The 15,175-nt window shown below is 45.2% G+C and overlaps 1 protein-coding gene across 2 annotated transcripts in view; it reads left to right on the forward strand.

Moving 5' to 3' along the window:
• Window positions 1-1,173: 1,173 nt before the first annotated feature.
• The window catches only part of LOC119973418 (guanine nucleotide-binding protein G(t) subunit alpha-2-like), a 105,479-nt gene continuing 91,477 nt past the window's right edge, over window positions 1,174-15,175 (forward strand). Inside the window, exon 1 of one of the 2 annotated variants that reach the window (XM_038811501.1) lies at window positions 1,174-1,326. In XM_038811501.1, coding sequence (XP_038667429.1) covers window positions 1,188-1,326 — 139 coding nt within the window. In that variant the 5' untranslated portion in view covers window positions 1,174-1,187. Of the gene's footprint in view, window positions 1,327-2,392; window positions 2,533-15,175 lie in introns of those variants that run through there. The other variant, XM_038811502.1, reaches the window with a different exon arrangement.

The raw sequence follows: 15,175 nt of genomic DNA on the forward strand, positions 1-15,175 counted from the left end.
TAATTAATGTTGGGTACCGGTGACGGCCACGCCCAGTCGGGTGCCAGGAAACACCTGGCGAATCCTGTTTGCTACCAGACTTGGAATTAATTTGCTTTGATCCACCCATGCTTTTTCTGTCAAACAGAGCAGATGTCTGATTTTTCCTTTCTTTCACTATTCAGCATCAATCCTCATTATTATCTGTGATTTGATTATTTTGTGTAAAGTGAATGCCGTTTTCCAAATAACAACTATGATATTGCACTGTGACTCCTTTCTATTAACCGTGAACCTTTTACGTGAGGGTCTTAGTAAACTCTGTTTTAGGTATCAAGGATCCGCCATCCCAAAAATGATTTCCTTTGTCAATTTATTGACAGTATTATTTCAATTGTGTAATGTTTATGACTTTTTCCAGTCAATATTCCATACCCTTGCATACCCTTTTTATTCAATTGATTTGTTGCAAGAAGCAACAGTTAATTAGTTTTATTGCTGACAGAATTAAAGGGGCACTGAATTTAAGAAAATATTCTTGACAGGTTCTCTCTGTCTTAGAGTGAAGCGTTAGAAAGCTTTGTATAATTTTCATCAGGGTGACATGATGATGTGTTGCAATGCAGGAGCTGGTTTAGCACAGGGCTAAATAGCTGGCTTTTAATGCAGATCAAGGCAGGCCAGCAGCATGGCTCAATTCCCATACCAGCCTCCCCGAACAGGCGCCAGAATGTGGCAACTAGGGGCTTTTCACAGTAACTTCATTTGAACCCTACTTGTGACAATAAGCCATTTTCATTTCAGTTGACATTTTGCAGATATTTGCCAAAATGCGTAAAAATGTATGACTAAAATAATCCCCGACACCGTGTCTCTGTGATACCATTTCGCAGTAAATCTGTCAAAATATAACTGATCCTCTCATTCTGAAGGTGAATTTTTCTTTTATATTAAACCCATGACATTTCGTAAAGGTCTTTCAGCGATTTGAACTGACAGCGCTAAGTGAAACATGGTTTGTTTCCTGTAATTTAAAATCTGCCTGACCAGCATATGGCGTTGTGTGATGAAGTGGCCATTGTCTCGGTGGATGAGTATCGTCTTCCTTGCTTTGCATTACAGGGACCTCTGCTCCGCTGTAATTACTTTCTCGTTCAATGCATGGGGAATCTGCCACACAACACTGGAGCCACTCGCCACAACTGTTGATGTCCTCAGTCAGCCCAGTCATGGGCAGTGGCTGCAGCAGCAGAAGATCAGAAGCCAGCAGAAAATCAAGAGCGATCGACAGACTACTGCAGCAAGAAGGGGAAAAGACATCTCTGGTGGTGAAGCTTCTGTTGCTTGGTGAGTAGCGATTAAAGTGAAACTTTCCAAATCGAGGTATTCATGTGGTAATCAATCTTTTAGCTGGAATAACAGGGAGAAGCAGAAAAAACAACACACTTAATCCATCGAGAAAGTTTATGGGAGTAAATGGTCCATTCACCTATTCATTTTAAACCACTTTTTATGTGCTTAATTTGTACCTGCTTTAGTATATGTTCGCGTTAAAATGAATTTAAATGCAATCATATAAGCTGGGACATTTTTCAATAGTTATTGTGTGGCGTATAAAATTGACATTTGCATTTCAATAATGAAAGTGTTTCTGACTTATGTTCTCACCAGCTTCTTCGTCAGAACCAAAGTCATTGAAATGGTTCGATTGAGAGAGAGAAATTAATATTTGACAATGATGATATTATCTATAACTGAGTGATATCAATTTCTTATTTCCTGCAGTTTTGAATTGGAATCAGGATTTCTAGTGCATTCTATACGAGTGGTAAATCGGATGGCAGCCAGCATAGTGTTCATATTGGAGGAAGGGCATTTTGCTTTCATAATATACACTTCAAAGGCCCAAACCACCAATTATCTAGTGAGACCTATAATTATGACATTACACAGTGTAAGGTAATTTGCAAATGCAGCAAAATCAGTAAGTGTCTGGCCACCAGCCTGTTCAAATTGATTTCCCATTAAAGCCACACCAGGGCACTGGGAAACCCATGGGGGGGGGGTAGCGTTGCCAGCGGGAGCAGAGAATCCTGCCGCCAGTGAACCGTAGAATTACGGCCTATGTGAATGGTTGAGTTCATGCTCTGAGGCCTGTTAGCTATGTGAGTGCTACTCTGACCTCTGAGTTACAAGATTCCAGGGGCGTGATTCTCTGGCCACTTTGCGCTCAAGCGAGAGCACAACGTGGCCGGAGAATCCTGGGAGAGGCCTCCAGCGGGCCCCCTGACAGGCTCCGCAACTTGTGAGATTCTCCGAAGTCCCGCAAGACGTTAGAGATGGAACTTCGCCCCAAATGGGCGTGACCAAACACCGCTCCCGGAAGTAAGTCGTAAACCTACTTACAACCTACCTAACCGGGATCCACCAGTTTCTGTCGATTCTCCAGCACACCCAGGGAGGCTGCAGCAGTGCTGGTCCACATAAATGTGGATCAGGTGGAATATCACCCGGGGGCTCCCACCGGCCATCGGAGATCCCTAGGTGGTCAGGGTAAGTGCAAGGTGGCTCCTTGTCCCTCCCCCTGGAACGTGGGCACCTTGCCATTGCCCAGCTGGCACCTTCGCACTGCCACCCTGGCATTGCCAAGGTCCTGGATGGCACTGCCAAGCCAGAAGCACCGCATGGGTGCCAGGTTGACAGTGCAAGGGTGCCCGACTGCCAGGGTGGCACTGCCAAGGGCCAGGGGTGGGGGGGGGGCAATGCCCATGAAATGAGGGTGCAGGGGGGATTTGAAGGGTGGGAGTGCAGGGCAGGTAGGTAGGGGCCTCTGGGAGGTTGGAGTGGTGGTGGGTGGGGGTCCTAAAAGGGGGGGAGTGTTGTAAGGAGACTTGGGGGGGCCCGAAAAGGGGGCACCCCCAGGGACCCCATAATGGGGTGTCCTCACTTGGGGGTGTGGGGTAGTGTCTATGAGTGTGGGGGATGACATTGCCCATGGGTGGGGGTGACCCACAAGCTTACTTAGAGATTGGATCACCCTTTCAAAATGGCAGCCCGATCTCTTGAGTTCAGCAACCGAGTGCTAAAAAAAATTCTAAGTGTGGGCTAAACCAGAGAGAAACTCCCCAAAAAAGTGTCATTGAATAGCGACCCATCCAGGGCATCACCCACAGTAGCCCCTACGGGGGCCACGGTGCATACCACTGGTGGGGGCAGTGCCAGCCAACGGTACCCCTGACATCAGGGACGGGCGCCAGTGCCAGAGGCCCCAGGGTGCCAGCCACCAACGGGGCCAGGGGAGCAGGGATGGAGGAGGGAAATGTGGGGGTGGGGTCCGCAGTGCCAACCGGGGCCTCCATTTAGCCTGGTGGACATGGTTGTGCACAGGGGTATGCACCAGGCTAACATGTCAGCCTTTCACCCCCTGCAGACAATGGATATTGGAATTCAACCAGCAATGGTGGCCTTCCTGCTCGTCGCCACAGCCCTGTGGGATGCCCTACGGCTGTACGAGCTGGAGCTGCTCAAGGAGGCAGAGGAGCTGCAGCAGTGGAGTGTGCCACAGAGGGACAGGAGGCAGCCACCCAGGTTGGGGATCCGGCTGCCCAATAGGCCAAGGAAGAGGAAGTGGGAAGGAGACGCCGCATGAGGCCTCGCATGTACTGGCACCACTTTCGTTCAAGGACTTGCCAGACCGGGCATGACAGCTGAGCAGAGAGACTGTGCGACATATCTGCCAGATGATGGCACATCTGGCACCAGGGGCTTTGGGGGAGGACACTCGCTCCCGGTGGCCGTCAAGGTGACAGTCGCCCTAAACCATTGCGTGGCGGGATCCTTCCAGGCGGCGAGTGGGGACCTGTCCAGGATCTCACAGACCTCGGTGCCCAGGCGGTTAAATACATCCATTTCAATGTGGACCGAGCCCATCAGGATGCCTGGACAGCAGGGTTCACCACCATCGCCGACATGACCCGGGTCCAGGGGGGCGATCAACAGGATGCACGTGACCATCAGCTGTGCATCATGTGCTCAATACCCGGGAAGTGTGCACAACGCCTTCATCCTGGTACACTCGATGATTCCTCACATGTTCGAGACCCCCCCCCCCTCACCGGCCGGGGGGGGCTAGCTCCTGGGTGACAGGGGTTATCCATAGTGGTTGTGGCTGATGACGCCTATCCGGAGACCACAGTCCGACGTGGAGACCCGCTACAAGGAAGCCCTTATGGGACCCAGGAGTGTGATCGAGTGGCGCTTCCGCCTCCTGAAGATGTGGTTCAGCTGCCTGGACGCTCCGGAGCGGCCCTCCAGTATGCTGCTGAGAGGGCTGCTCGCATCATGGCGGCCTGCTGTGTCCTCCACTACATCGCACAGCAGAGGGCCCATGTGATGGAGGCGGAATGGCAGGCCTTGTTCGATGAGGAGGATGTGGGGGAGGGCAAGGATGGGCAGGAGATGGGGCCCAGGCTGGCACGGGAGGCCGCACAACATTTGCGTCAGGGCCACCATGCACGGGTCGCTCTGATCGGCTCCATGTTCACCGACTGGCGCGGGGAGAGGGGGAGGGGGGGGGACTGGCCAGAGGCACGGAGCGGACACTGCACCCCAAATACACACAGTTTCTCATTCCCCCCACCGCCTGCAACTCCCTCCGTGATACATAGAGTAACACCAGGTCTGGTCCATGGGATGGAGGATGATGACAACCAGCTTTGCGATGAGCTCTAGTGTTCCGCATCAGATGACAACATCTGATTCCTGCCTACAGTAATACTGTCCACCATGCAGCTGGGTGATCCCTGCATGAGAGTTGGCCATTCCATTGAGCTCCATCTCGGTGACCTCCTGTTGCTCTGGGTTGCCGATCATGTCCAGGATCCTCTGCTCATCCAAAGTGGGGCAGGGTGGGGGAACAACATGGCAATTGTACGAGGGCTTCTCTTGGGCAGAGGCGGAGAGGAGGGTACAGAAAATGACAGTGTTAGACAGTCCAACAACGCATGCAGCCCAGGGTGTGGGTAACTGGTGGTCTCAGTGTACGGGTACCGGCATGTGGGCAGGGTGGGGTTTTGGCCTTCCTCCTGGTGGGGGTGAGTAGGGTTCCGTGTGTATGCGGGATGCGGGTTACTGCCAGGGGCACGGAGCTGCCTACTCACCCAGGCCACCCTGAGAAGGCCGTGCAGTTTTCTCTGGCACTACTGGCCTGTCCAGACGGTGTTGCCCATGACGCTAATGGCCTCTGCCACCTATTCCCGGGCGCAGCGAACGGCAGCAGCTGGCAGCCTCCTTCCCGGGCCGGGGTACAATGCCATCCGCACCGCGTCCAGGAGGGTCTCCAGCTCGGCATCGGTAAACCTCGGAGCTGCTCTCCTCGCTTCCACCTTGTTGGCCGAGATGGTGTGTGTGGGGAGTGAAGTGTGTATTTGCGGCTGCAGCTTGTCAGCCTTTGAGTGTGAATCACGAAACTGACGAATCTGGCACCATTTCTCATTAGAATCGATTGTGTTCCATGTGGCGCCGGTTCTTGCTCCTTAGCAGTAACGTAATCGGTCCAGGTGATGGCGCCAGATTTTATGTCGTGAAAGTCCACTAATTCTGCGTTGACGTCAACATTTAAGTTTCAGAAACGGAGAATCCCGCTCATGATCTATGTTAGTTCAAACAAAATTGAAATTTATATTTCCTGTTCAGCTGCTCAGGTGAACTGGCAAGATGCAAAAGACTAACATTGTTTATGTCACAAGAATTATTATATGGAAGATAGGAATCCATTTTGTTGTAAACATTTTGTCAAAAATGTTTTCGAGAGCTGCCCCAATTAAAATGATAAATTATCTTGGCTTCTGTAAAAATAAATTACAGAAGAGACAGCGAGAAGGCTGCTGATTCACTGTCACCTATTTCACACTATCACATGGTCAAATGACCTATGTTGTGTATTGTGGTAGGGCTGCGAGCAAGTTTGGTTCACATAATGCGGCACATTTTACTATGAACTGAAATGATGTACAAAGTTGTGCAAAACCTTTTGCAGCTCCCTCCACTTTGGCATTGAACCGTATCTTAAATGAAAGGCTCCTCGTGTTCCACTGCAAGTACAGAGCAGCTGCTTATAGTGAAAATAGTTAACCTTTGATGTTGTCCCTCTTTGAAGTCTTTACTTCATGATTCATTTCTAAAGTTCAGTTCATTTTCAAAAATGGCAACAAGCAACATTAAAGAGAATCAAGTTCAATGCGGCGACAAAGCATCCTCCCCTATCCCGAATAAGACTAAAAATCTGGATGTTTGGAGGTGCTCCTGAATATTTCATTTAGATAAGGAATTGGCTGATCTTTCTGACATTAAAGTAGGGGAAGTGAAGATTTTGATTACTGGTCACCCTGACCAGGATTCTGCGAGTCCACCCACGACCACTCGGCTAGCCAGGGCGGAGAATTTGGCGGTTTAGCCAAATCTCCCTTTCACTGCCGCGGGATCAGAGAATCCTGCTGGTGTGAACGGACGGAGAATCCCGCCCCTTGTCATGAAATCTAGAAATTTGTTTGATTTTCAGGCTGGAGCAATCCCAATCCCAGGGAGTCGGCTGAAAGGAGAGAGAAATGTGAAACAGTCGGTGTCAGGTCAGTGGGCTGGGTGGAAGGGGCGGGGTGACGGGGTGGCTACACATCTGGTAGCACTGGTCAGCCAATCTATATTTCAGTGCCTGATTTGGGGCGGATTGAAGACACCATCAGGATCTTCCTGGTGGCAGATCGATGCCCTGCTGAGCCCAAAAGCATGGCAGGTATCTGGAGGCAGGGGGTGGGGTTCTTGAGGCCTCTTTCAGATCTCCTCCCACCAGAGCTTCAGAGATACGCGGGCTACAGCTCTGGAGGGGGTTCCGCTGCTGTGACCAGTGGTTTATTTATAAAATGAACCCGGGACCCTAAAGCTGTGAAGCAGCAGTGCTAACCACTGTGCTACTATGCTGCCCCCCCCCAGTGGTTTACAACGGCACACTGGTGTGCTGTGAAGAACCCCCCCCCCCCCTCACCTCCCACCAAGTGTGCTGCAAAAAAAGGCTCAAGATGATTTCACAATTCATGGAATTATACTATAGCTAACCTTCATTTTCAGCTCTGTGATTGGTGTGGTGAATGTGTTCACCATAATGCATGCATGATTCTGTAACCTGTGACCTATGACCTGAAAGTGGTGATATGAACTGCTTCCAGGTGCTGTACTGCAACCCCGGTATGGCTCCGCCTCTGGCTCCGCCTGCACCAGGGCATATATAAGCCTGCCTCTTGTGGGCGGCATCCATTCTGTACTACTGACTCTGGCTAGGCATGTTCATGACTAATAAAGCCTACTATTCACTTGCTCTCTCTGCCTCACGGTGAATTGAAGGTATATCAGTTGGCATCTCCAAATCCCGACCAAGCTTGGACCTCCCATGCATACGCCAGCTGTGAAAGAGCGGCAGATGCTTGGTTTAGATGTTTTATGTCGGTCAGGCCCATGCGCATGACGAATGAGACTTGAAGCTGAAGACAGAGGTTCCATGTGCCTGCACAAACGGTGAAATCTCAGGAAGGGTGCAAAACCCTGGGAAAAATGAGAGAGGCAGGGAGAGGTAAAATAAAAACAGGAGAGAGGACAGGGAGAAGTTTAAAATGAAATTCCCAGTAAGGGAAGAAGACAGAGAAAATAGGAGGTGTGCCTCAAAATATATTTATAGTATAGAGGTGTGTCATGACATATAAAAGGTTGGGAAACACTGCAATAGAACATACACACAAATATGGATTTGCAAAAGCATCTATTTGTATGGCCGGCATGGTGGCGTAGTGGTTAGCACTGCTGTCTCACGGCGGCGAGAAGCTGGGTTCGATCCCAGCCCTGGGTCACTGTCCGTGTGCAGTTTGCACATTCTCCCCATGTCTGCATGGGTTTCACCCTCACTACCCAAAGATGTGCATGGTAGGTGGATTGGCCATGCTAAATTGCCCCTTAATTGTAATTTCTTTTTAAAAAGCATCTATTTGCATGTAATTTGATTAGCACTTAGAAAACTGCAACCTTTTTGTGTGGTAAACGATGTTCATTGCTTTTTTCAACCATAATTTCTAAATGCTTAGGGATTGGATTGTATATGTTGTATTATTTTTCAGCGGGCTAATTTACTGTTTGAAAGTAGCCATTAATCATTCATATCCTTTGCAACTACAAAATGTCAGTTGAGTATTTCTTAAAACATGAAGATTCTCAAATAACAACGGGACTCATTCAATGAAGCTTGAAATTACATTTAGAAATTCCCTGGTCCAGTGATAATATTCATTTTTAATTATCTTTTAATACCCTCATCAGATTTTCCCCAATATTGGGTAGTTTGTCAAAACAATGCAGCCAGAGACTGTTTATGAAGGATATAATTTGAACCTGTTAGTTGCTAAGCAACAGAAATTGCATTTGCTGGTGTTGATGGTATGTATTCACGGGGGATGTCGGAACAAACCAGGTCACAGTGAACTAAGAACAGCTTCTGACACTAGGGGAGCCAGTAGTGCTGAGACCCTATTACAAAAACTTTGTTTTTCTGAATATTTGCCTTCAGCTGTTGGATTAAATAACAGAGAGGAAATATGTATTCTGTAGTATTCAAAGGTTGAAAGCTCACGAATTGCAGACTATTGTTGATAGGCTTTTACAAAAATGGACTGGAGTATGTAAAGTGCCATCTTTTAAAAGCAATTCAACTAACTGGGAATGAGGTCCCATAGCGAGCACGTTTAGCCACATGTTACCCGGCGCTCGTAGCATCGAGAAATATATGACTATACAACACGGTTCGTGTTGTATAAGTGGCCTCAGCAGAGAACAGACAGCCAAGGCCGCACATAGCCCCATTTTGTACACAGGGGAGACCCGCACATTGGGAACCCCCCCCCCCCCCTCCCTCCCTCCCTCAACTGTAGTGAGAGACCAGGACACCATTTTAAAATCCCCCCCCCCCCCCCCCCCCACACACACACAGGGCACCCCTGAGCCCAATCGCCAGCACACAAAAAAATGCTTGCTTGGTAGTACCTATGCCAGCTGGCAGTGCCACTGGGCACCTTGGCAGTGCCAAGCTGGCACTCAGATAGCATTGTCAGAGTGCCAGGCACTACCCTGCCCAATGGGCATGCAGCTGGAGGCCTCCAATCTTCTGTGAGACCCCCACAGATGCCAATCCATCTGGTCCCCATTTGTGAGGACCAGTGCTGAACAGCATTCACCTGAGGCCTTAAATTTACCCACTGCCCCAGCATCCACCGCACTCTGGGGTAGCGAATTCCACAGATCCATGACCCTTTGGCAAAAGTAGTTGCTACCCCTTATCCTGAGACTGACCTCTCATTCTAGAATGCCCCACAAGAGGAAGCATCCGTTCCATGTCCACTGTATCCATACCTTTATATGTTATTATATACCTCAAATTACTCTCCTCTCATTCTTCCAGACACCAGAGAGTATCGTCCTAAACTGCTCAATCTGCCTTTGAGCATAAGTGCCCCTTCTCCCACTCAAAGTTAAGATAGTCAACCAGTCAAAAAGGTTTAGATGTGAAGTGATGATGAAGATATTGGAATTGCTCTATTTTACTGGAGCAGGTTATTTGCTTTATGCAGTGTTCCCTGTTCGGAAAATATTCAAAGAAAATGAAAATGAAAAAGGTGAAGAAATACAAAAAAATCAAATCAAATTGAAAGCCTAAGAAACAGAATGACATTTACTCCTCTCAAACCTGCAGCAGAAATTTATTGTGGGTGATCACTTCTGTCATCTTTCTTTCATATCTCAACAACACACAGAAAGCTCTTTCAAAGGCACTTCTTCTATTTGAATATCCTGCTAGATTCCTTGGGTCACAAGATGGATCAAACAGGCTGGTCAGAAAGCAGGCTGTAGAAGTGGAAAAGGGTTTACGGCTTTACTTTTGATCTATGCTTTTTGGCAGTACAATAATTCTGCGTGGTGTAACTCGGGGTATGAAATTTTCTCGGACTCACACACAGCTCAGTTGGTTCAAAGGGGATCCGGTAAATTATGTGAAGTGCAGCAAGCTCAGAAAGTCAGAAATCAGCCAGGAAGATGCAGCGAAAGGTACCAGAACAGTGAAGCTGTTGCCCTTGGGTAATTGAATTTAGCACGGTTAATGACCCATTCTGGCAAAGGAACAAATTACTCGCAATTTGCACCAATTTTAGGAGCAGGTTTAATTCCATGCAGATCCATTCAATGCAGTTTCAAAAATGCTTTACACTTTCAGTAGCCATAAATTGAGTGTTCGTTCTAACTGTTCCCAAGGTAAAAACTGACAAGTCACATGTAGCCAAGTGAGAGCTGGTATAGTATGAAGTGGACTGCACAGTCAGTGGCGGACTGGGTCTAAAAATATTGGTTGCCAGGAGACAAAGGGGGCCCACCCACAACTACAATGCTATCATTTAATTTTCATAACGAATAAATAAAATTTTCAAAAAATACATATGGAAAAAAGAGTACAATTAAAATTTTTGTGGAAAAAATGTGTATTTCTTAGTAATTACAGTGTACATGTACTGTACATATTACTGGCAGTAGATACCAAATGTAAATACAGAATGTTATAATTGAATTTTTAATTTATTTTTTTAATTTTAAGTAATTGGTTGATATTTTTAAATAGTTTACTGCACAATTTACACATTAACAGATAGTTCAAAAGCACAATAGAGCATTGCATGCAGTCCACTATATTAAGAGCAATCGTTTATGTTCGCTAGATGATTGTGCGAATCTGCCAATAATTGCTTCTGCATCCAATTCATCTAACAATTCCTTTTCAATGGATAGCAACATGTATGATTCCAAATTCTCCTCAGACAACGAATTTCTTAACCTTGTCTTTATGATCTTTAGCTTTTAAAATGTCCTCTCACATTGGACTTGAGTAACTGATAGTGTGCAGATGACTTTATAAAGTTCATAAAGGTTATCATATGCCTTGTCATGAAGTCTGTTGGATGCCAGAATTTTTAGTACACACGATGGGCAAGTGCTGCAAATTATACAATTGTTGCAACTGGAATCCATATTCTCACCATCATTAAGCAATAGCTTTAATACATCAAAGTTTGAAGCAAAAAAAACCAATTCCAATATTACTTGATATTTGCTGATTTGTGGAAACAGCTTAATAATACCTTCCAATGCTTCATCTTCAAGGCCCTTCTCTGCAATAGTTTTAAACTTTGCTGGGTCCAAGCAGGACAAATCTTTATACAACTGTTTGTGTTGTACAAAGCGTGATTCTAGTGAGTGGACAATGCGATCAATTATTAGGTTAAACACATTTACTCGAAAATCAGCTAGAGAATCTGAGGAATTTCTTTCATCATCAATAAGCTCATCTGCCATTATTTTCTTCTTCCTCTGCCTCTTAACTGGCAATGCTGTTTCCAACGCATCAATTTCCAATGTTTGATTTTCATCCATATTCATCTGTGAAATCCTGTCATTACATTTATTTACAAATTCCAAAGCCTTGCCGTGAATGTTATCAAATGTTCTTGTCTGTTCCTTCAACTTTGTTGTAGCTGAATCTACCAAACTCCATGCAGTAAACATATCTAAACCACTTGTCTGTAGATAACTTGATAACGGGGTTGTAGTTTCAAATATATACAAGTAAGTAAATGCTGTCAATATGGTTTCAAACTTTAGAAGACTTTGAAGTAAAACATTTGCTTCATGTTTTGTTTTTGCATCAAACTTTTCTGAATCTTGTATCATTGATAAGCATGTCAATAGATTTACGAAAGTACTGGCAGCGGCATTATCAAAACGTCCAAATATAGTTGTAGCTGCATTGGATTTTCCTGACCATCTGGTCTCACCAATTAGCTTTAATCGTTTCATTTTTTCTTGTCCTAGATGTTTTCCAATAACGTCTATCCATACAGCCATTCTCTTAGAACTTAGAACTTAGAACAGTACAGCACAGAACAGGCCCTTCAGCCCTCGATGTTGTGCCGAGCAATGATCACCCTACTCAAACCCACGTAACCCGTAACCCAACAATCCCCCCATTAACCTTACACTACGGGCAATTTAGCATGGCCAATCCACCTAACCCGCACATCTTTGGGCTGTGGGAGGAAACCGGAGCACCCGGAGGAAACCCACGCACACACGGGGAGGACGTGCAGACTCCACACAGACAGTGACCCAGCCGGGAATCGAACCTGGGACCCTGGAGCTGTGAAGCATTGATGCTAACCACCATGCTACCGTGAGTATGATGCTTTCACAAAAGTTGCTATCTTCTGGAGCAAATTGAAAAAAGAAACTGCAGGCACACAACATTTTGTTGTTTCAGTTATCACCAAATTCAAGACATGGGCATAGCACCATATATGAACATGTTGATCAGCCACATCAGCAATTTTACTTTGTAAACCATTATACTGGCCATGGTAGCTTGCAGCACCATCTGTGTTATCAGATAAACATTTTTGGGGGTCAATTTTAAGATACGGTAATGTTTCAATCAATAGATCAAAAAGTCCCTGTCCTGTACCATCATTACTTGGCACAACTGAAAGTAGTCGCTCACAGATAATACCTTTAAGCACATACCGAATAATAATGCTAAACTGATCAATGGTTGAATTATCTTGTGTTGAATCAACCTGAATAGAATAATATTTTGCTTGAGAAACTTCATGACTAATTCTTTCTTGTATCATATTCTTCATAATTTTGATTAACATGTTTATAGTTGTTTTACTCAGGTATGTAACATGTCCACCATGGCCTTTACTTTGAGCCTTTCCTTATTGCTCTAATCGTTTGATTCTTTGTTTAGACTTGTTTTGCACTGCAGAAACGTGAGCTGCCATAATGGGGTCATATTTTGCCATCAACTGCACTGTAGCTAAAAAATTGCCATGATTCAGAACCTCATTATCTAGAGTGTAGGCCGATTCATTTCTGTGACCTCGAACAGGAAGTGCTTGCTTGCCTAACATCTTTATGATGTCTATAATCCTCATGACAATACTTCTCTGCTTCAATACTTTTTCTTTCCTTTTAATTAGTGATGCTGCAAAAAATTTATCTAAGGTGCCATCATTAACCACACTGATATATTGCTGAGCATTTCTGACATGTGTTGTTGTCGATTCATGTAAAGTCAAGCTCTGGCTAATACGCCTGTAGTCACTAAAGCCACGTACAAAGGGTGATGGATTACAAGTGTTGGGAAACTCAAAGGCTAAGCAGTATGAACAATATAAGCATCTATTTTCTTTGTTATATGTTAGCCATTTTCTTGGGACTGAGTCATTCATAATTTTCCTCTCATACAAACGAGCATCAAATGGCAGATCATCAAGTGGCTGAAGTGGATGTTCAGCAAAAAACTGTTTTAGCTTTGCTCGTGATAGATTTTGGAAGATTCCAGTAATTGATCTTTTATTTTCTTGCGTTGGTTCATTTACAGGATGTGCTTCAGAAACCAAGTCATTTATGCTTGAAGGAATATCTGATTCCCTGTCATTAGTTGAAGCTATGTGTTCAGATGTTGCAACTACAGGCAGTACAGATACCGGAACAAGGAAGCCAGAAGAAATATTGGGCCTGGGTTGATTAGTAATGGATGCACTTGTATTTGTCTCTACATTCAAAGTAGCTCTTCTCTGTTCTTGTAACTCACATGTCATTGCATCACTACCATGAGCATTGTTTCTTGCTTCTTGATTATTTGTTGCAGAATTGGATATTGATGTGGATTGTGCTTGTGGTATTATAAACTCTGTAATAGGCCTGCATCGCTTGGCTGATTCCTTCCTTTCTGCTTCATTTTGTTCTTTGCGTTTTAGCGACCCAGATTTATGCTTTTTCTTTTCCATGCTGGTAGGGGTAATATTCCTGAAATAAAAACTTAATTAAAAATAGCCCACATTGGGAAAAATGAATATTGATGATTGCAAGAATAACTTGAAGGAACGCCAGATAAACCCCTACTTGATAAAAAATATAAAATAACTTACTTACACTTCAATAGGCTATGTTCATTAGTCAATACTGGCCTATGCAGCTTCAGAAGAGGAGACAATCCACTGTCCAGTGTTCACACCAGCAAGCAACTGAGACAACTGTTGAAACTTAGAAGTTTGGTCCGACTATAGTAAGACATTAAGAATGGTCCCACGACCAAAGTTAACATGTCCAGTTTGATACCAGTGTAGTGTTACAAGTCACTACCCTTTGAGTTTACCGATCATGGCTTATCACTTCAATATCTTTGAACTCATGATTCACAGTCAAAGGTACCGCTTCTCCTTTTCGGTGACCTCACAACCCTATGTACTGCTTGATATATCCTTTCAAGTTGCCGACCATCTCAAATCACGAACTGTAACTTTATCTTTAAATTCACACACTCTTGCTGAAAACGTGGATTTCCAACTATGTCCGACCCGGGTGAACCAGCCCCCCCCCCCCCCCCCCCCCCCCCCCCCCTCCACTCCTTCTCACATCCGTTTAACACTGCTTCGTTCCTTCATACACTGAGTGATTATTTGTTTGTTTCTTTATTGCATTTTTATTTGGTATTGCTCTTTTTAAAAACAATTATATTTTATTAAGTTAGAATACAAATCTCAGGAAAGAAGTTGGAGATTTATTTATCTAATTAATTATAATTTTTAAGGGCCCTTCAGAGATTCACGGGCCCCTTCTTGGCTCTCCGGGCCCCGGACCGATGTACCGGCTGAACCAAGACTACTGCTTGATATCCTTTGAAGTTGCCGACCATCTCAAATCACGAATTGTAACTTTATCTTTAAATTCACACACTCTTGCTGAAATTTCCTTAATTATGCCCGACCCGGGGCCCCCTATTCCACATCCTTCCACTACCTCCCCTGCTTCATTCCTTTTCATGCACTGCTTATTTGTGTCCTGTTCTCTTTTTTTTCTTATTCCTTTTTATTACTAAAACAGTTGTCTGTGTTTGTTTCTTTATTGCATTTTTATTTGATATAGGGGGCCCACTTCATCAGGGACCCACTTGCCATCGGGCAAGCTGACACCCTGGCCAGTCCGCCACTGTGCACAATACTACAATGCAGTGTTCAAATTCCTTTGAAGTATTTTTTAAAGTAAGCTGTCCAAT

The sequence above is a fragment of the Scyliorhinus canicula genome, chromosome 11 (assembly GCF_902713615.1).
Source record: "Scyliorhinus canicula chromosome 11, sScyCan1.1, whole genome shotgun sequence".
Lineage (NCBI taxonomy): Eukaryota > Metazoa > Chordata > Chondrichthyes > Carcharhiniformes > Scyliorhinidae > Scyliorhinus > Scyliorhinus canicula.